We start from the raw sequence: 16,410 nt of genomic DNA, 5'->3' as shown, positions 1-16,410 counted from the left end.
GTGACACAGTACAGTACTGTATCTGAATAAGTAGAGCACATGGATAAAGTCCCAGTTTCACTCCTTGGCATCTTTAGCTTAAAATACATTAGGCAGCAAGGCTGGGAAACACCTCTGGCTGGGAATCTAGAGTTTTGTTTTAACGCGATTTGTATGCTATCTTTGTTTTTTGTTTTTGTTTTACTTGTTGCAAGTCGCTTTTTCACTTTTCACTGTGAAAAGCGATGAATAAATTTAAATCAAAATCATAATAAGACTGCCTTTGTCAGTCGGATCGATGAGTTTACTTTGCCAGTTCTGGGATGGATGAGTTTATTGATGTCCCTCCGAATAAGCTTGTTCCTTACAAGCGTTGAGTAAAAACAGCATTTTCCTCGTCCACTACAGTTGCACCTTCCGATCCACCGCTGCTTCTCCTTGTTCTTCGCAGATTTCCTGTGGCTGATACTGTAGAAGGAAGGGCGGGCCTGAGGTCCCTCCACAGACCATGGCAACCATTAGCCAACCAGGGCTCGGTACGAGTGTTTCTGAGACCAATAGCACGACGGCACCGCGAGAAGTTGATTGGCCGGCGAGCCGCAGCGCGTACGGCGTGACGTTCAACGCATGCGCGGGGCGACAGTGGCTTGTGAAACCGGGTGCTGTGCTGACAGGGCCGCAGCCATCCCCGGCCTAGCGTGGGGGCTCGAACTCGGACCTGCAACTTCCGTGCCCCGCGCGCGCTCAGTTCTTTTCCGGTGCAGCCGCCGCCGCCGCCGCCGCCAACATGTTTCTCACTCGCTCGGAGTACGACAGGTGAGTGCGGGTAGGATGTGAGGGAGCGCGGCCTGCGCCTAGTCAGGGGCTGAGTCACTGCGGGGCGGCCTGTCTGCTTCAGCCTTCGGGTGCCGGCTAGAGGCTCCCCCCTCCCCCTGCGAGGGTCCATGGAGGGCGGGGATGCGGGTGGCCTTCGGGAGTCTCTGCTCCCCTCGAGAGACTGAAGCGCCTCGGGCCTGCCTTCCAACCGAAGGGCTTGAGAACAGTCGCCTAACCCACCTCCTGCCAGAGAGGAGATCGCGGGAAGCGCCATCATCACGCTCGCTTAAAGGCAAGTCGCCTTGGAAGCGGCGCGGTCTTAAGAAGATGCCGATAAACTTGGGATGCCCGCCTTTGTGCTGCTCAGTTGCAGTAGCAAGTCGCAAGTTGAGGGAAGCAACCCCGCTCTCCTCTTCTGGCCTTCCTTTTTCTCCAGCCAGGTGGGAGTGGAGGACAGACACTTATAAAGGCTAAATTGGAAAATTCTGTCCTGCAGAAGTAATGCACCGGCTACATCAGTAAGAGAATGAGTGTTACTGACTCTGCGCAGGTTTCCAATTATTTTTACTAGTAATGTAGGCTGATCACAACAAACCTCCTCTTCCTGTTGCTCCCCATCCGCTCTGCCTCCAGATCCAGTTTGTCTTAAATATGCATTCTCAGTTATAGGCAAGCATGAGTTGTGAACGGGCTTGTGTCCCTTAAGTTGTATGCTGTTTAGAAAAACATAAACAAAGTTAACCTTGTACTTCAATGCTGGCAAAATTATTGATTGTTCCAATCTATAACTGACAGAACTTGTGTTGTGCAATGGTAGCCTTGTATTATCTAAACTGTTGCAGAGGGAAGGCCTCAGCAAGTTTCCTTAGTCATAGTGATGGAGTCTTCAAGGTTTTGCTTTCAGTTGCACCGATTTGACAAAGGTTATGAATGATTCATCATGCTCAATAAACTGAAACTAAACAACACTTCTGTACTTATAAGACAGTGGGCAAATTAACTTATGCAGAACGTCTCAAATTAATTTGTTGAATCTTAGGTAACATCACACAAACAGCTAGCAAATGAACACTGCTCAGTTCCCTGTGATACTTGGGGATTTACAGTATCAGAATTTTCCTTGGGTGCACACTTTACAAAATAAATTTAGTTTTAGTTCGTATTTATTTCTGACTTCAGACTCTCAAGTGCCAAATTCTGGCTTAAATCTCTCCCCCCCCCCCAAAAAAAAATTGGTTGCAGCTTGACAAACCTGCAAGATGAAGTTGAAAGGTACTTGTTTTTCCCTTTGGTTTTCCCCAGGTGAGGTTGGTGGCCTCTCATTTATGCAAGGTAACACAGAACATTTGTGGTTATAGAAATCACAACTCACTTTAAATGATTTATTCTGCCTTTAAAACCCACACTGGCCCTTGGTAGATTTTGCTATAGATGCACAAGCATTGTTGTAGATTATTATTTTTTATTTGAAAACTGGAACGCTCACTTCCGGGTTTCAGTCGTTCAGGAGCTGATTTGTTTGGGAGCCAAGGCGTTCGGCTTCCAATGTACGACTGTATTTAAACACTTACACACCTGCCCAGAAAGAAGCATACCTAGTTATTGCTTCTTACAGGATATAGCACCATTTACTTCTGTTTGTAAACTTCCTGACCCTTCCAAGAGTCTGACTCATTTTTTCAGGTTGTGAACAACATTTTTTCAGGTAGGAACACTTACTTTTGAGTTACCATGCATAGGATTATGTTCTGAGTTTACTTTTTTCTTTCAATTTCAGGGGTGTGAACACTTTTTCTCCAGAAGGAAGATTATTCCAGGTGGAATATGCCATTGAAGCTATAAAGGTACAATAAGCATTTGAGTCTCTTCTGTAAATACCACCTCTCAAGTCTGTTGGTGTGATGTGAATTATACAGTGCATGGTCTCATGTCTTGAGGAGCATACCCCCTGGATGTTTTGAGATAAGAGTGCCAGGTGCACTGGGTTACCATAGCAACACCAGCAAGCTTAAGTGTATGACTTGCTGATTCATTCACTCTCCCATTGGTTCAGGAAATATGCCTACATGTAGAGATGGGTATAATAGTCTCTAACACATTTCTTTTATTACGGCCTTCTCCATGTCAATGTCCTGTCCTGTTAAATGATTTGTTTCTATCACTGTCTGACTCAGAATCAGTGAGAGTCAGGGAAAGAGGCTGTGGGTTTTACACAGCAGTTTTAGCTAGCATGGTGACAGTGTTAATGGATCTCTCTGTGCGCATGTATTTTGACTGCAAAGACCAGAAGAACGGTATATAGTAGATAATAGTGTTAACTTTGTCTTATGTCTGGTGACAATAAACACTTCGTTACTTTGAATCAGTGTTAGGAATTCAGATACATAAGCTAATCATCAAATGGCACCTTAAACCTAGGTTATGGACACCATCATTTCTATACCACTTCATATTTTAAAGAAAAAATCTCAAAGCGGTTTACAACACATTAAAGCATCAAGTAAAACTATCCAGAATAAAACAAATTCAAGCTTCAAGGAAAATATTTCAGATCCTTCTCTAAGAGACATTTTGCTTTCCCCATATTTATTTACCTACTTACTTTTTATAGCTGCCCCATAGCAGAAGTACTCTAGGAAGCCCGTGTGGTGTGGTTTAGAGTGTTGGACTAGGACTTGGGAGATCAGGGTTCATATCCCCACTCGGTCATGAAGCTCACTGGGTTACCTTGGGCCAGGCGCAGCCTCTTAACCTACCTCACAGGGTTATTGTAGGGATTAACTGCGGGGTGTGTGTAAATCATGTAGTCCTTGGGATATAAATGCAATAAATAAGCTCTTCTGCTTACCTGCTTAAGAAAGCTGGAGAGGCTAGCCAGCTGAAGATGTCAGTTGCCAAGCTGGCATCCAGAGAGCTCCACATGGTTGCACTTGGACCCGCACCAGTTGTAAAATATGCCTGGCATCTGGCCAACTTCTAACACTGCTTTGAACTGTGTGAGAGGGGAGTTTTTCCCATAATCAGGGACTCTGGAGGAAGCTGTTCTGCTGAAGACTCTGCTGGGGCTCCCACATACTTTGCTGATAAATCATACTGATTGAAGTGTGGTGAACTACCAACTACCAGATGGGCAGGATATAAATAATAAAGTATCATCATCATCATTATGACTTCCGCAAGTCATCAACAAAGTCTGGATGGGTTGAATGGGGAATCTCAAAGTTGTAGCTTCGGAGTGAGGTGCAACTTTATTTGAGCAACTTTATCCAAAGCTTGTGCTGCTTGTTCAGATCACAGAAGTTTAGATGTTGCGGACTGTGAGCAGCTGTGCTTGCTTTGGTTTTGTTGTGCCTAACCTGGTATTCTTTAATTGTATTAATCTGCATTAAATTTGATTTTTTGTAAAATGTTAAACTCATTAAGACTACAATCCTATACATACTTACCTAGAAGGGAGCAGGTCTCATTTAACTGAGTGGAACTTGCTTCCAAGGAGACCTGAATAGGATTGCACTATTAAGTCAATCAATAAAGTTGATGTCTGTATACCTTAGATGACGACTTCTGTGTACAGTACACTTAAATTAAATGGGTACTTCTTTCTATCATGCTCTGCATGCAACTAAATTTTAAGAAATCAGTAATTGTTCTCCCTTCTAAGAACAAACACAATCAGACTTACTTAATGTAACTAGCTATTCTGGATCCACTAGTCCTTGCAGTGATGGGCTGTATTGGGCATTGGAACCAGTACAATATATTTGTGCAGGCTTATTAGAATCAGGACACAACAGTTGTGCATTCATCATTAAGTATCCCACATTTACTCTTAAATATGCTTCCATCATTAAGAAGAGAAGCATTAAAAGATTATGGTAATGACAATTAGTGGCTTTAAGAGTCCAGCAGGGACTCCCTGTGGCCAAAGCAAGTCTTAGCTTTTGCAATCCACATGTCTTCAAACACTGTTCCCAGTTCATTTCTGCTCACTGCATTATCAGTAATCCTTGAGTGCTTCTAAGTGTGCTATTTTGCAGTTCAGACAGAGAAAATTTAACTTGTAACATCAGTAGAGAGCTTATCTTAGATAAGCCACTGTTTTCTAACTAAAATGTATTTGTATAAAATATTTGCATTGCTTCGCGTAATTATAATTTTTTGCAGTAAGCTAAAGACCAGTTCACAACAATGCCCATGTTCTTTCTTTGTGTTAAGAAACATTTTTTCATACTTTGATTTAGTAATTTAACCCATGTGCATCTGTACTTACTTTTGTGCCTATTATTGAGTTGTTATGATTGTTCCCTGTTTTATTTATTTGTTTTGTATAAATGAAATAAAAAAATCTTTATCAAAAGGGGGGAAAGCACCTCTAGATGATTTAGGCCCCAAATACCTGAAAGACCGCCTCCTTCCCCACAGATTGTCTTAGGTGTGGTTATCCATGGATAAGCTCTTGTTTGTTCCACCATTTTCAGAAGTTAGAGGGAGGGATCTGGGAGAGGACATTCTTTGCTTCAGTCTCTAAGTTGTGGAATTCCCTCTTCATAGAGGTGCACCAGGCACCTTAACCATTTATTTTCAATTGTGTGCTGAAGAAATACCCTTTTACCCTGGCCTTTGACACTTGAGATACAGTGGTACCTCAGGTTAAGAACTTAATTCATTCCAGAGGTCCGTTCTTAACCTGAAACTGTTCTTAACCTGAGACACCACTTTAGCTAGTGAGGCCTCCCGCTGCCGCAGCGTGATTTCTGTTATCATCCTGAAGCAAAGTTCTTAACCCGAGGTACTATTTCTGGGTTAGCAGAGTCTGTAACCTGAAACGTCTGTAACCTGAAGTGTCTGTAACCCAAGGTACCACTGTATATGTTTTAGGACCCCCTCTAGTTGTGCTTGTAATTTGTTTTAAGTATTTTTAATGCTTCATTTTATATTGTTGTAACCCGCCCTGGAACCTTATGGTGAAGGACAAATAATAAATTGAATAATAATACATATGTAGGTAAAACTTGTTTATATTTTTTTCTGATATTCTGAATATCACCAATTATGTACGTTGAGATGTGCATCTCTTAAGTATATAGATCAGATACACTAAATATAAAAGGTGGTTGGTAGTACTAATCTTTTCCTCTTCCTTTCAATTTTTTTAAAAAGCTTGGTTCCACAGCGATTGGAATTCAGACAGCAGAAGGGGTTTGCTTGGCTGTGGAGAAGAGGATCACCTCTCCACTTATGGAACCCAGCAGTATTGAGAAAATTGTAGAAATAGATGCTCATATAGGTAAGGGTCACAAAATCTCCCATATTTCCACATTAAATCATGTAGTGTGTGATGCAGCATGTACGTGAATAAAACTCTTCCTCTGCAAGTCTCTTAGTGAGAAATTATCCTGTAATGCACACTACAAAGTTATGTGCAGACTTTATTTGGTGGGGAATTAATATTTAATGGTGGCAGTCACTGGTTTTCCAGGCTCCAGGCCAGCAGGACATAGTTGCAGAAGTAGGAAGCAGCAGCTGTAACTTGCTTCTGGTTGACCTCACTAGTGAAAGTGTGTCCCCAAAATTAGAACTTGGAGGGCAGGGAATTGCAATGTAAACGCTTGATCCTGAGCCAGCTTCTGTGCTGGAAGCTCACTGATTGGATCACTAATGTTAGCCTGTCCTCTACTCAAGACAGTTTCATGCATAGGCACGCACACACCACAGTAGAAAACTAGGGTGTATTCTTAAATACATTACATTTTTATACCTTCCTTTCCCTGTGTTTAATAGTAATATCTCTTCAGTATGGATTTTTCCCTAGTACACCATTAACGTTTTTACTGTTCACAGACAATTGTTTGTGTTTTTAATCAACTCTGAAGATGTAACACTGGTATTTTCATATTTTTAGTAGCACATGCAGTGTTAGAAACTGAGGTATGAAAGCTAGGCGCTAAATGTCCTCATAGTTATGGGCAGAACTATGGAATGTCTAGGCACGCTTCTTAAATAGCGAGAATATAAAGCTGAAAATGAATGAACTGAAGCTAAAATATTATGTTCATTTAGTCCTTCCCCTGCCCATCCCCCCTAGCATTCTTAAGAGCAGTGCTTTTTTCTGGGGGTATGCAGGGGTACGCATACCCCTAAACATTTTGTGAATCTTTGTACTTTTGTCCATGTATTGTATTTATTTCTCCTGATTTGAACCATAAAATGGTGATTATCTTGAATCAAAATGAGAGTACTCCTAAACATGCTTTTAGAAAAAAGCACTGCTTAAGAGGGTCTCTTCTCTAGTCTTCAGAGAGTAGCTGGAAGTGGGGAGGCAGACAAAGGTTCTTTCCTTCCACTCTGCAGTTTTAATCTGAAATCTTAGGCACAGTATTGCGCCCAGAACTCAGAAACTGCTCACACGTATGCAATTCCCTGTTGCAAAATGCTTCTAGAACAATAGGAGTTTCGAACACTGCATTAAAGTGACTAACACACTACTCTGTACTATCTATATTTGTGAGCATTTAACTTCTCATGGACATGGGTCTGCTTTGTGTATCTGAGAAGCTAATGAGGTTTTGAAATAAAAATAAATGCCACTTTGTCAGAAAGCCGAAGGATTCCACATATAGTTTGGCTTGCCATCTTAAATCTTTGCATTTGCCAGTTAAACCAGAAAAAGATGCAGTACCTATCCAGGGGCTTTGACCTTTTGGTCAGATTTCAAAGCAAGAAAAAAAACCAACAATTTTTGATTGAAAATGGGAGTTGACAAAGCGTCTTTATTCAGGACAGACAAAAGAAAGTACTTCTTCACATGGTGTATAGTTAAACTACGGACTTCATAGGGATTTTAAGTTTTTTGGGAAATTGAAACTTTTTTTTTTACTTCTTGCAAATTGGATTCAAAGCTGACTAAAGTTTGTGTATCTCTTTACAGGTTGTGCAATGAGCGGTTTAATAGCTGATGCAAAGACATTAATTGACAAAGCAAGAGTTGAGACACAGGTAACATTTAAATGTTGATCCATGTTGCATCTCTCCCCTCCTCCTTTTGTTAATGTCAGTCATTTATTAGCAGAACATGGTGATAGAGTTGAATATAGAGCAACTTTAATCTCTGTCTTTATCTAAGGAATAAACAAAATTGAAGGTTAACTTTGAAAGGTTAGCATAGGGTTTTCTTGTTCTTCCTTTATCAATATATTATTTCCTGTTTACCCTGAATATTAAAAGAGTCTTAAGATGTAACAGGGTAACCTATCATTGTGTTTTTGGAAGAACCTTATTTAATATGTAGAAAATACATACACTCTGAAACAATCCAACACTATTCTTTCCCTCTTTGTTCTAGCCAATGAGCTCCATCATTTTGCTCAGGTGGTGGTATAAATCCTTTCTAGGTAGTTAAGAAAGATTGAGGGGCCTTAATTCCCCTAACTGCATAGGAGTCACCACTCTATGAGTGACTTCTCTGTGGCTGGGATGATGTTTAAATGGTCCAACCAGAGGATGCTGTGGTTGGATCTTTATAATCTCCCAACCTGTATAGGAACTGTTTATGAAAAACAGCTCCCAGTGGCTAGAGAGACATTTAAAAGCATCCTAAGAAAGTATGTGTTGCAAATCTTAGAATCATAGAATTTGTAGAGTTGGTGTACAGTATCTCGCCTTCGTCAGATAGTTGGGCTATATTATACATAGGTGTTCTAAGAGGAGTAACCAGCTGGTGGCCCATGAATCACATTAATTCTTTCCCCAATTCCTTGTGACTCCCTAATGGCACCACAATGAAATTGGCATGTGAAACTTCTGTGTAATTCTTCCCTGGCAAGCACACTCTCACTTTGTTCTGTTCGGAGATACACATTATTGTTACTTGGGGAACAGTGCTGCCTAGAACAAAAGCCAGTATTTTAGGACTCTAGTGCATAATGAGAGAAGATGCCCCAGCATCCTGAAGTGTCTTCTCAGGATTGGGGTTAGGGACCATTTTAGGATTTTAGCTTCTGGGGGGCAGCATGCTGAGCCCTTCTTAGCCAAGCTGCTTCCATAGAGTGGGGCCAATGACTTGCTAGCTCTCCAAGCAGAAGAAATTGACCATTGCTCATTGTAACAGTAAGATCCTTTATTTGATTTGTTGTAAATTTGCTCTGTGTATCTGTGAAGGAAAAACTCTCATGTAACAGAGTTCAACCTGCCCTTTTGTCTTAGAATCACTGGTTTACATACAATGAAATCATGACTGTAGAGAGTGTGACACAGGCCGTGTCCAACTTAGCATTACAGTTTGGAGAAGAAGATGCTGATCCAGGTGCTATGGTGAGTAGGTGCTTGTGCCAGTTATATTCTGCATGCACATATTTGGCAATTGGCTTACCCAGTTACTCAGGCATTAAAGTCTTGATCCTTCTGTGATTATGTTCCAGTCGAGGCCATTTGGCGTGGCACTACTCTTTGGAGGAGTTGATGAAAAGGGACCACAGCTGTAAGTTGCCCATTACTTCTTTCACTCTGTTTTCTATGTATGTTCAAGTGCAGCGTGTCTACCTGTTGTGCAATTGGTAGGAAATGGGGTACCCTTCTGAAAAAGGGGGGTATCTGCCACCTTGGGAGATACCGTGTCAGTAAATAAGTGGCAATACATTGGATTGATAATGCAAGATGATTCAGAATATTGCAGCAGCATCCTAGCCATATTATGCTAGCATCTGTCATAATCACTAAAGTTTGAATAGCGGTGAAAAGCTATTAGGCAGAATAGAAACGATAAATGGCAATATTATTGATGCAGGGTTGGAGACTATTAGCTTGTAAGCTGCTTTAAATATATTTTTTCCATCGGTGCAAACCAGCTACAGTAGTGCAACCTAAATACGTCTGATGCAGTTCAGTAACTCCTTATGGTGCAATTGTGATGGACAGGCAGGATAACATGATGAATTTTGTCACAGTCAAATGTTGGCTTGGGCTACCATATGCCATTGTAGTTATGCCTTATCTATAAGATCGGGGTGCAAGGGAAGTCTACTCCGTTCCTGTTCTCAGAGTTGCGTAAGTGGCATATTGTTACACAGAATGTGACACTTGCATAAATCCCGAATGTTTGAACATGTAAACATTCAGAGTGAATAGGGGAGTATGCAAATAATCTTTTCTAAAGGACTAGCAGAGCTATTGGTAATATAATATCTGTAGTCTGCTATGACATTCCTTAGGTGGGGTTGGGAGAGCATTTGTAACCAGAAACTGTATACTTCAAAGCTGCAAGCTCTTTTTAAAGCAGCAAGCCTTCCTCAGTTTTGTAGGAGAGAGAGCAGTATGAACAAGGGTTGAGAGTGTGATTAAAACAAAGGATTACGTGCACTAAAAGATAAGAGAGTTGCAATCTAAAATTGCAAAAAAATGTTTATTGAAACATTTTTCTTAATTAAATATATGGAACATGCATTCAAGATCATTTGCATATGCAAAACATTCGCAAATACTGCTAGCATTAACCTGAAATCAGAATAAATCTGCAAAATAATAATTGTCTGATTATCTTTCAGTAGTCATCTCAAGCAGACACCCCAATACCTTCTGTACTGTATTTTACTGTATCAGTCAGTTTGTCTCTTGATAATCTATTAGAATTGCAAGTAATACCTTAAATACATTCTCAGAATGGTTGCACATTTGATTCTGACTAAGACGTGAGTTTTTTGTACTCTTCTCTTCCCTTTCCCACCCATTGCCTCATTCCCCATTGTTAACATTATTTTTATGCCAGTTCTTTGCCATTTGTTTTGTTTTTTAAAAAAACAACTATTTAAAGACCATGAGTGGTTTAAAGTGCAGTCTGTTCTGTCTAATGCTATAACAGATTGAATTATTGCAGGAATATAAGTACAGTTGTCTGGAGTTTGAAGTCACCTCCATGGAATATCCATCTTCTTTCTCCCATTGAGGTGTATAATTTGAGAGACTCCATAGCCTCTTTGAAAATTTTGGTCCACATAACTGCTCTATCAGTTCTTGTTCTGCCATTTCATGTTCTGTCCATCATTTAATTTAACTTATTTGGGAACATACATAGAGATCCTTCAGGCAATTCCTTAAACAGGCAATGACCTTTTAACATCTAATGAATCAAACTCCAGTCCTGTGAAAGCTCATATTCTTAATTTAGTTTGTGGTTTATTAGTTAAGTAAATAGTTGGTCTTTGTAGCTCCTTAAAGAATAACATGGCCCTGAACCAGAATATGCCATTTGCACGGTACCTCAGGTTGCATACGCTTCAGGTTACAGACTCTGCTAACCCAAAAATATTACCTCGGGTTAAGAACTTTGCTTCAGGATGAGAACAGAAATCGTGCAGCGGCAGCAGGAGGCCCCATTAGCTAAAGTGGCGCCTCAGGTTAAGAACAGTTTCAGGTTAAGAACGGACCTCCAGAACGAATAAAGTTCTTAACCCGAGGTACCACTGTATATGCTCTTTTGGAGGGTTCTGGGACTAGCTATTTGGAGCAGGATCAGTTGCTGGAGGAGAGCCAGGAAAGGCCAGTTTCTGTGTAGAACACCACACAATGCTCTATAGATCAAAATAATCCAACTATCGAGATTTTAACACTTTGGCTGCCATGCATACCCATGACTGGTTTGCATGTAACTCTAAACTATGTCCTTCTGTAAGTCTGAGCAAAACCTTGGGCTTGAGGATTCCCCTCTCCTCCTCCTGTATGGCTGAGAGGAGAAAAAACACAGAATTAAATACCATTTTTTCCTAATAGCTTTTTATGTTCAAATTAGGAAGCTTGTTTTAAAATAAATCCTGTAGTTTATTAAGCAAGCCTGCTTCATAAACCATGGTTTAACTATGGTTTGTGTTGCAGTTGACTACTTTTTTTCAAGCCACAATTCCTACTTCATGCATAACAAGCCAGAAATTGGTAAATTAAATCCTTTTTTCACCCCTCCTTGGCCATGTGGGAGGAAAGAATGCTCAAGTCTCTAGGTGCTGCTGAATCACAATAGGTCAAGTTTATAGACACCTCTTAATCCTTGAAGTATCATGCTTTACTGTGTCTCTGCTAGAAAAGTTCCTTGTCCCATTAATTTTCTACTCATCCCCCATTGCCTCTTCTTGTGTAGGTTTCACATGGACCCTTCTGGGACGTTTGTACAGTGTGATGCAAGAGCAATTGGATCAGCATCAGAAGGTGCACAAAGCTCTCTGCAAGAAGTTTACCACAAGGTAATAGGATGAGATCTGAAAAAAGCAGATCTTGGTTTTTTGTCCCATAAAACACTCTTTACTGCAGTTCCCTGGTGGAAGAACAGAGGTAAAAGAGACAAGAATGACAGTTCTGCAATTGACACGTGGTCCCTAATCTTTCTGTTATGAAGGTGTAGTAAAGCAGCTGGTGCCTCCTGATGTAAATGGAACACTACATTTCTCAGTTATAAAGTTATTCTTATAGTAGTAAGTTGTGGGCAAGTATGGACAAAGATTTCTATTAATACTTCTCTAACAAAGGATTAATAGCTAATTCCATACCAGCTCTTCATTCTAAACCACTCTGTAGAGCAGTTATTATATCCAGGCATTCATATACAATGTCATACCAAAAAGAACAGGAAAATTTTTGTGTGCCATTACAAACCTCTTTTAGCTTTTGATAAAACAAGCAGATTGTTTGCTATATGGAGACAATCTTGGCATAGAGATTTAAAGTAGTCATGTGTGCACCAGTGCTTAACTTTCATGACTTCTCTTTACAGTCAATGACACTGAAAGAAGCAATCAAGTCATCCCTTGTCATTTTAAAACAAGTTATGGAGGAGAAACTGAATGCAACTAACATTGAGGTATGTATTTTGCTCTTTTGATAAAGGCAAGCATTTTCCACCTGTATCTACAGTATGGAAACTACAAGACATTATGTCCCTTAGCTAATAGCTGCTTCTTCATAGGGGATTCATGTCTTTGCATAAGAACATAAGAAGAGCCTGCTGGATCAGGCAAGTGGCCTGTCTAGTCCAGCATCCTGTTCTCACAGTACCCAAACAGATGCCTTTGAGATGCATCTTGAAAGATCTCATACTTATAACTGCAGCTTTGATACTTCTGACACTCTTTAGCCTTGAAGTGAGAGTTCTTGCATCCTCTTGCCCAAATAATAGCAGCCGTAACTTCTTATCATCTTGGTGCCTTTTGAGAGGCTCTTTAGAATTGGTCACTACCTTGGTGCTTCTCTCAATTTCTATAACTGAATTTTATAGAAGCTAGAGACCATTGCTGTGGGAATGAATGCCCTGATTAAACTGTTGTGGGATTCTGGAAATTAATTTCCTGGCAGGTTTTTTGAAAGTGAAAACAGAACTCAGAGTGTTGTTGTTATATATTTTAATACCCTGCTTTTTCCCTTGAAGGGACCTAAGGCAGCTAGTTAAAATCTTCTGTGGTGAGGACTTCTAGAAAATGTTTTATACTATCTAGGGAACATGCCTGTTTGCCATCATGCACTTTCTTTAAGAAGGAAGTTTCCTTTGCTCAGCAGTGCTTTCTTGGCACTCAAGTTTTAGATGGAATGAAAATTGTGTGACTTCCAAGGTCTTTCTGTAATAAGATCTGAAGCAATGTTAAATGTCTAGTGTGAGTTTTCAATACAAGTTCAGGGAGCAAGTTTTGTGTGCACTGAGGGAAAACTCTGGCTCAGAAGCAATGTACATTATTACGAGTTGCAAGATTCAGGGAAGCCTCTATGCATAGAGAGCTATGTGTGAGTGCTTCCCTTTTATATGCCCATGCTAAGGTGTGGATGGTGGAAGCAGGGCTGTGGCAGAGAGGGGGGAAGCTATGCAACAACAGGGGGTGGGCTCAAAGGTGCAGTTCCTTTTTACACACTTTGCCCCTTTATGTGAGTAATGCATGATCTGGGTCCTAAGTGTCTAGTATCATGAGAGGGGGAGAAAAAGTTGTTTAGCTACACTTTGCACTTCTCTTTAAATCTCTGGTGTCCCCTTTCGTAGTCTGCCCCTGCAATTAAAAAGCACGAAATGCTCTAAAGAATGTGCTTCTGATCACATCTAACATGGAGTGGAGGCGGGGAGACTTCTGTATTTTTAAAAGTAGTTCTGTGGACTAGAAGGAGAATAGCTCAGTGGTAGAGCATCTGCTTTGTATGCAGAAAATCCCCAGCTTGATCCTGAAATTGCCAGGTAGGGCTGGACATGTTTCCTAGCTGAAACCCTGGAGGGCTGCTGCCAGTCAGCAGAGATGATACTGAGTTAGATGGACCAATGTTCTGAGTAGGTAATAAGGCAGCTTTTTGCATTCACATTCTAATCTGCCTTCACTGAAGAAGAGAAATAGAGTTGAGTGTCACCTTACTCTAAACTCCTGGACATCACCCAGCGGTTTTCTTTAAAAAATTAAATGCTCGTGAACAGAATAGGGCCCTGAAGGACCCTATATCATGATTAAGAGGCTATCACTACCATATTCTGGAATATTCTGACCAACTAGGAGCAAAACCACCACAAAATCATTCTTTCAACTCACAGCTTGTTCAAGTGACTGAGAAGGATATAACAGTTGATAGTGTTGAAAGTTGCTGATTGTCTAGGAGTTTCAGCAGGGTCACACTCACAGTCTCTGTTTTTCAGAGTGATCAAGGCAGTTTCTGTTCCAAAGCTGGGCTTCAAGCCAATTAATAATATTGGTTTCATCCAGATGTTTTTGGAGTTGCACCACTATCACCTGCCCTCAAGAAGGGTTGTTAGAGGGTTATTTCTGTAGTATGTAAAGTCACACCTTTCTACAGTCATACAATTTTATAATTCATTCTAAAAATGAGCCTAACATGTTTCTTCATAGAGTTACTGAGATAATGTGCTTCAAAGTGCTTCAAATACAGTATTCATATTAGGCAGTGGTGGCATTGTTGAAAAGCTGAGAGATGCAACAGACTTAAGCTTGTGCAATGGGACTTCCTCCTCCTCTTTCCTGTAGCCCCGTGTGCACCACCAATATGTTGCAGAGGGTTGGGGGACCCTCTGGAGAAGATTTGAGGGACATGAAGTAGAGGTCCCATTCAGAACACAACTCTATGCAGACAGCATTGAATACAAACCTTTTGACAACATGGAAAACCATACTAAGAGCCTACCTGATTTGTTTGCATGTGTGTGTGTGTGTGTGTGTGTGTATATATATATATATATATATATATATATATATATATATATATATATATATATATATAAAGCCAAGCTCCTTGAGCTATCTCTTGACTATGCTTCAGTTCATACATTTTGAAGGGTCTGCACCGCCTTTGTGTGCTGGAGATTACTGCCATCTCCTTTACAATGGGGATGATGGTTAGTGGGAACCGGGCCCTGGAAACGCCCAGTAGCATGGAAATTCAGTTCATATGGTGCTTCCCACCCCTTTTTAAAGGGGTGGAATTACAAACACTGGATTCAAGTGCTTTGGAGAAATGGGTTGCACAATAAAAGCCAGTACTATTTTTCTAGAAAAAGAGGTGCCAGAACTCACCATGAACGCCTCCCATGCTCTCTTAGAATGGCACCTGAGAGGTGCTGGAACTCAGTTCTGGCAAGTTCCAGCTAAAAAAAAGCCCTGATAAGAGCTATCATGCTCATTTTGATAAAGGAGCAGCTGAATCCAAGCATGTTCAGTAGAGGCTTCTTGATTTTGCCTCTGTTACAGAGAAATAAAGTACATTAGAAGTTTCACATACCCTGTCTCCCTGAAAATAAGATAGTATCTTATATTAAGTTTGGCTCCCAAAGATGCGCTAGGTCTTATTTTCAGGGGGTGTACTATTTTTCCATGAAGAAGAATACAATACACATTTATTGTCTAATTGTGAGTCAGCCAGACTCCGTCAGGGCAGAGCGAGCAGTAGGTGGTGGCACGGGCTCTCTGATTTAAAGAGACCTTGCACTGCCTGAACAGCTCCAGCTGCTCTGCGGCCAATCAGGGAGCTGCGTGGCAGAGCCCGCCGCTACGGTCCAGAGGAGTCCGACGCCTTACGGTAGCTTCGGGGGCTTTATGTTCGGGGGATGCCTTATATTACAGTGAGAGGCAAAACTGGAAGAAGGTCATATTTGGGGGGGGGATGTCTTACTTTCAGGGAAACAGGGTAGCTGTTCAGGAATCTGGTATGTGTTCGATTGGAACAGTCCATGAGCCAAAAGAGTTCGGTGATCTGTCTGCTGTGTCTTGTGCTATGTCGTCTTAATGTACATAAGCATATGTAACCTTTTTCCCCTGTCCTTGCAGCTTGCAACAGTGCAGCCTGGGAAGAAGTTCCACATGTACACAAAAGAAGAACTTGAAGATGTCATCAAAGATATTTGATGAGGGAGAGAACCTCTCCAAATGCCTCATTCCCTGATCACAGCAAACTGATTCTTCAGGTTTTTTCCAGTGCCCGTAACTTTATTTCAGCAGCAAGTATGCCTGCTCTTAAACAAAGGCTCAAAATATTTTTTACAGTTTCTGTACATATAAAAGATCTTCAGTAAGAGGAAACTAGAATAAATCATTTTGTTACTCTTATGTCAATTCTTCTATAATAAAAGTTCTGGGGTTGGAGGAATGGTTCAACTTGGTG

The 16,410-nt window shown here is 40.9% G+C and overlaps 1 protein-coding gene across 1 annotated transcript; it reads left to right on the top strand.

Moving 5' to 3' along the window:
• Positions 1–605: 605 nt before the first annotated feature.
• Positions 606–16,355, top strand: PSMA5 (proteasome 20S subunit alpha 5). The gene is made up of 9 exons (XM_081915415.1): positions 606–795; positions 2,573–2,639; positions 5,956–6,082; positions 7,724–7,791; positions 8,998–9,105; positions 9,213–9,271; positions 11,918–12,020; positions 12,548–12,634; positions 16,077–16,355. Exons 1-9 carry the CDS (start codon positions 767–769, stop codon positions 16,152–16,154), a joined length of 726 nt encoding a protein of 241 aa, XP_081771541.1. The 5' UTR covers positions 606–766; the 3' UTR covers positions 16,155–16,355.
• The last annotated feature ends 55 nt before the right edge of the window (positions 16,356–16,410 follow it).

This window comes from Podarcis melisellensis, assembly GCF_964234715.1.
Source record: "Podarcis melisellensis genome assembly, chromosome: 6".
Taxonomy (NCBI): domain Eukaryota; kingdom Metazoa; phylum Chordata; class Lepidosauria; order Squamata; family Lacertidae; genus Podarcis; species Podarcis melisellensis.
The sequence above is the reverse complement of the archived record's forward strand: the minus strand, read 5'-3'. Positions and strand labels throughout refer to the sequence as shown.